Genomic DNA, 4504 nt, shown 5'->3' with positions numbered 1-4504 from the left:
TCCCCCTGCACATTGCCCTGCTGACTCCTTGTCCTCTACCTTGCTGCCCACTGTATACTGCCCTGCAAATCCCTCTACACTTCCCTGATAACCCACTGTACACTGCCCTACAAACTAATAGCCTCTGTACACTGCCCTACAAACTGCTGACCTTATCGTATCCATTGCCCTAGTTACCCCTATACACTGCACTGCTGACCTCACATCCTCTGTCCCCATGTTATTTTTTTTACTGCAGTCCCACATCAGACAGGCAATATCTGGCCCTTGTTATCACCATTCCCATAGCTCCAAACTGTCCCTGATTTTGAGGAACTGTCCCTCATTTGGAACAAAGTCCCTCTGTCCCTCTTTCCTCCTCATTTCCCCCTCATTTTGGACTGATCTACATATGGCACTTTTCCACTGCAAGTACCTCGACTCCACTCGGCCCTGCTTGGCCCTGTTTGGTTTTCCACTGCATGGTACCGCATGGTACGGTGTTGGAACGGTTCGGTACGGTTTGCTTTTCCACTAAAGTAAAGTGGGTGGGATAACAATGATTTTCTGACCAATCAGTGGCTAGTAGTGACAAACAGTCAAGGCTGCATGCAAAGGATTGTGGGATATGGTATCGGTATGTTACCTCTTGGAACCACAACTGAGGTTGTACTGTTTAAGCAAGCCGTATCTTTCAGTTCCATGTAGTGGAAAAGCGCCGCCGTACCGTACCGTACCACACCGTTCCAACACCGTACCATGCGGTACCATGCAGTGGAAAAGCACAAAAGCGAGCCGAACCGTTCGGTTCCATGCAGTGGAAAAGCACCAATAATTAGTTGTATATAAAATGCACTATTTATCTTAGAAAAAGTGTTTCCCAGTGCTAAACCTTTCATTCAATTTCTAAATTGCTGCATTTGTAAATTCCAAAAGCCAGTATAAAGGAATAGTAGTGGTAAAAAAGCACCTTTTTTTGTACTATTCTGTGGCAAAGGGGTGTAGCCTTTGCCTACATACTTTTTTTAATAGTGTGGCATCAGCTGAAAAGCCTTCTAACATGGTGGATGGTTGTTCTGACATCCTTTGTAGAACTACAGAAGCCAGCCAGCCAGCGGTTCTGGGCACTTTTGGCCCCCTCACTCTCGTCCTCACTAACTTCCTCTTTTAGTAATGAACACAGACATGTGAGACAAAACCGCAGGTCTGAAATAGCAATTTAGAGGAAAAGAGATGCAGAAAGAGAAGTATGTCTTGTTAAGCTGAAAGAAAAGTTTGATTTTTTGCATATGCACTTGTGACGTAACTGTGGATATATAAGTGATGTACACTCCTATTTTGGGGACTTAGCAAGCAGACATTAGCCGGGCTGAGCCAACTTTCACTAGCGAATTAATAAAAGCTTGTTTCCTATAGAGCTTGAGTCCAAGAAGTCCATTTTGGTTTTGATTACCTATTTCCCGCTACAATAGGTGTCCCTCATTCCCATCTCAGAAAGTTTGCTTTCCCCCAATGTGGCAGTGGCCTCGGCTGCAGGGACATGTGCTCCTCCTCAACCGTAGATACAATTAATTGCTGTGCATCCACTTGCAGCAAGTGGCTGATACTGTCCTTCATTAACTCAACTGACTCCCGTATCTGTGGATGAGGAGGAAGAACATGGAGCTTTAGCTGCTACTGATGACTTCAAGCGTTTCTGTTCCTGGGAGACAGAGGAGGAGGAGGGTGAAGACTTAGTAAGCCACTCCACTATCTTCTCTACACCTTTGGATGTACAACAGGTGTTCTACCAGGATGAAAGACACATGTGTCCTACCTCTAGATGCTGCATCACAACCCCTGATTTGGCCTACGAATATGATTGCTGATCAAGATGTAAAAATTATTTTTTATTAGTGTAAATGTACACAATCATCATGGGTCTTGTCCTAATCTGGCTTCGAAAGGTTTATTAACAATTCAACAGAGAGCTGAGCTCAGCCTCGCCCTGTGCAGACGAGTTGTACCGGTTCAATTGTATTTTTAGCTCCAGACTTATACTTTCGTTTCTCTTCTGCTGTCAGCGATGGCGTCTGCTGATGTGAGAGCTGAGCTGGAATGTTCCGTCTGTCAGAACTTTTCTACAGATTCTGTATCCCTAGAATGTGAGCACAACCTCTGCTGGGTTGGTATGGAATGTGTGCTGGATACACAGGAGGGGTCTGGAGATTATTCCGGTTCTGTATGCAGAGAGAAATTTCAGGATCGACCTGAACTGCAGGAAAACATAACCATGAGGAACATAGCTCAGCCAGATCAGGAGTTTGGGGTCTTCTGTACCTACTGTGTGGACTCTCCTGTACCTGCTGTTAGATCCTGTTTACACTGTGAGGTTTCTCTGTGTGATAAACACCTGAAAGTCCACAAAAAGTCCCCAGAACACATCTTAACTGACCCCACCTTGTCAGTGGAGAGCAGGAAATGCTCCGTCCATAAGAAGATCCTGGAGTATTACTGCACTGAGGATGAGACCTGTGTCTGTGTGTCTTGCTGTCTGATTGGAGAACACGCAGGACATAAAATGGTGTCACTGGATGAAGGTTTTGAAAAGAAGAAGGAGACACTGAGGAATGTTCTGCAGAAACTTCTGACAAAGAGAGAGGAGACGGAGGAAAGAGTCCAGAGTCTGCAGGAACACAGGAGGAAAGTAGAAGAAGAAGCAGCTGGTGACACCGAGAGAGTCACTGCCCTGTTTATAGATCTCAGGAGACGTCTGGAAGACCTGGAGAAGAGAGTCCTGATGGACATCTCCGGGCGGGCAGAGCGGATCTCCATCTCCATCCGGGATCTGGAAATAAAGAAGGAGGAGCTGTCCAGGAAGATGGTGGACATTGAGAAGCTGTGTAACATGACGGATCCACTGACTGTCTTACAGGAATCAGACACAGGTGACTTGTGTGATACTGAGGATGGAGATAATGAGGACAGAGAGAGACATGAGGAACTCCTCCATGATGGAGGGGGTCTGGGTGTGGCGGGGGTCTTACACACAGGTTTATCTGATATAATAACAGAGGTAAATGTATATTTCCCTATACAGGGAGCTGCAGACATATTACTGGATGGAAACACAGCTTATAATTATCTACAGATATCAGATGACAGGAAAACTGTATCCAGGTCAGATATAGACCAGAATTACCCAGAAACATCAGAGAGATTCCAGGGTTATCCTCAGGTGATGAGCAGTCAGAGTTTCTCCTCAGGGCAACATTACCAGGATATGGATGTCGGGGGGTCAGAGAGCTGGAGAGTCGGGATGTATTACCCTGCAGACATATTACTGGATGGAAACACAGCTCATAATAAACTACATATATCAGATGACAGGAAAACTGTATCCAGGTCAGATAGGAACCAGAAGCGCCCACAAGCACCAGAGAGATTCCAGTATTGTCCTCAGGTGATGAGCAGTCAGAGTTTCTCCTCAGGGAGACATTACTGGGATGTGGATGTCGGGGGATCAGATGAATGGATAGTCGGGATGTGTTACACCAGTATAGACAGGAGAGGACGTAAGTCAGAGATTGGAAAGAATACCAAGTCCTGGGGATTGGACAGGTCTGGTAATCAGTATTTTGTGATACATGACAGTAAATTGACCCTCTTACCCACCAATATCTCCAGTAACAGAGTCAGAATAGATCTGGATTATGAGGCCGGGCGGATCTCCTATTATGATCTGTGTGACCCGATCCGACACCTCCACACCTTCACCACCACCTTCATTGAGCCCCTCCATGCTGGGTTTAATGTATTAAAAGGTTTTGTAAAGATATGTGGGGGGAGATGTGAGAATTCTGCCCAGAGTCCGGTGACATCACAGGAATGGGTGATGGAATTGGATCACTGATCAGCCAATGCTTGGGGGAAGTGGGAACTCCATAGATAGAAGAGCCAACCTAAAACAGGAAGTGTGTTAATGGCAGGATCACCAGGGGAAAATTAAAGAAAAAAGATTGGTAAGCTTCAATATATATCATGTTTGTGTCTGGGCTTATTACCACTTTAAGTCTTTGACCCAGAGCAAGCATATTGCAAATAAGAATCAGAAAAGTGGCAGAATTCCTTATCTCTATACTTGTTCCGGGTCAAAGACTGAGACATCATTGAAGCCAAAGCATCAGCATGACAGCCAGGAAACTAGTATTCTCAAAAGGAAAGTTTATCAGTGGCAGTCCCATGATTCTTTCATGACGGATGCCCTTTAAATATAATAAATGTAATTCATTAACTGACACGAAGATAACTGTCAGGTGTGTCTGGATTCCAGGGACAGTCCTGGAATTTAGAGGTTTGTCTCTTGAAATGTTGCTGATTGTAAAATAATTTTAATATAATTAATTTTATTATGATTTTTCTAATATGATTTGCATTACAGAGTCAGTTCACCTTCATGGTAATAATATTCGTTAATGGTCATTTTCTTCCTCATTTTCCTGTTTCTATCAATATCTCCATCTGCCTGGATTTTAGCTTTAAATAA

General features: G+C 44.4%; 1 protein-coding gene across 1 annotated transcript; it reads left to right on the top strand.

The window, feature by feature from the left end:
• Window positions 1–2149: 2149 nt before the first annotated feature.
• Window positions 2150–3871, top strand: LOC309553091 (E3 ubiquitin/ISG15 ligase TRIM25-like; the record flags this gene model as incomplete). The annotated part of the gene is made up of 1 exon (XM_082253990.1): window positions 2150–3871. One exon carries the CDS (start codon window positions 2150–2152, stop codon window positions 3869–3871), a length of 1722 nt encoding a protein of 573 aa, XP_082110116.1.
• Between the last annotated feature and the right edge of the window lie 633 nt (window positions 3872–4504).

The sequence above is a fragment of the Pelophylax lessonae genome, assembly GCF_965119305.1.
Source record: "Pelophylax lessonae genome assembly, chromosome: 4".
Classification (NCBI taxonomy): Eukaryota; Metazoa; Chordata; class Amphibia; order Anura; family Ranidae; genus Pelophylax; species Pelophylax lessonae.
Note: the sequence above shows the minus strand (reverse complement) of the source record. Positions and strands in the feature narration are given on the sequence as shown.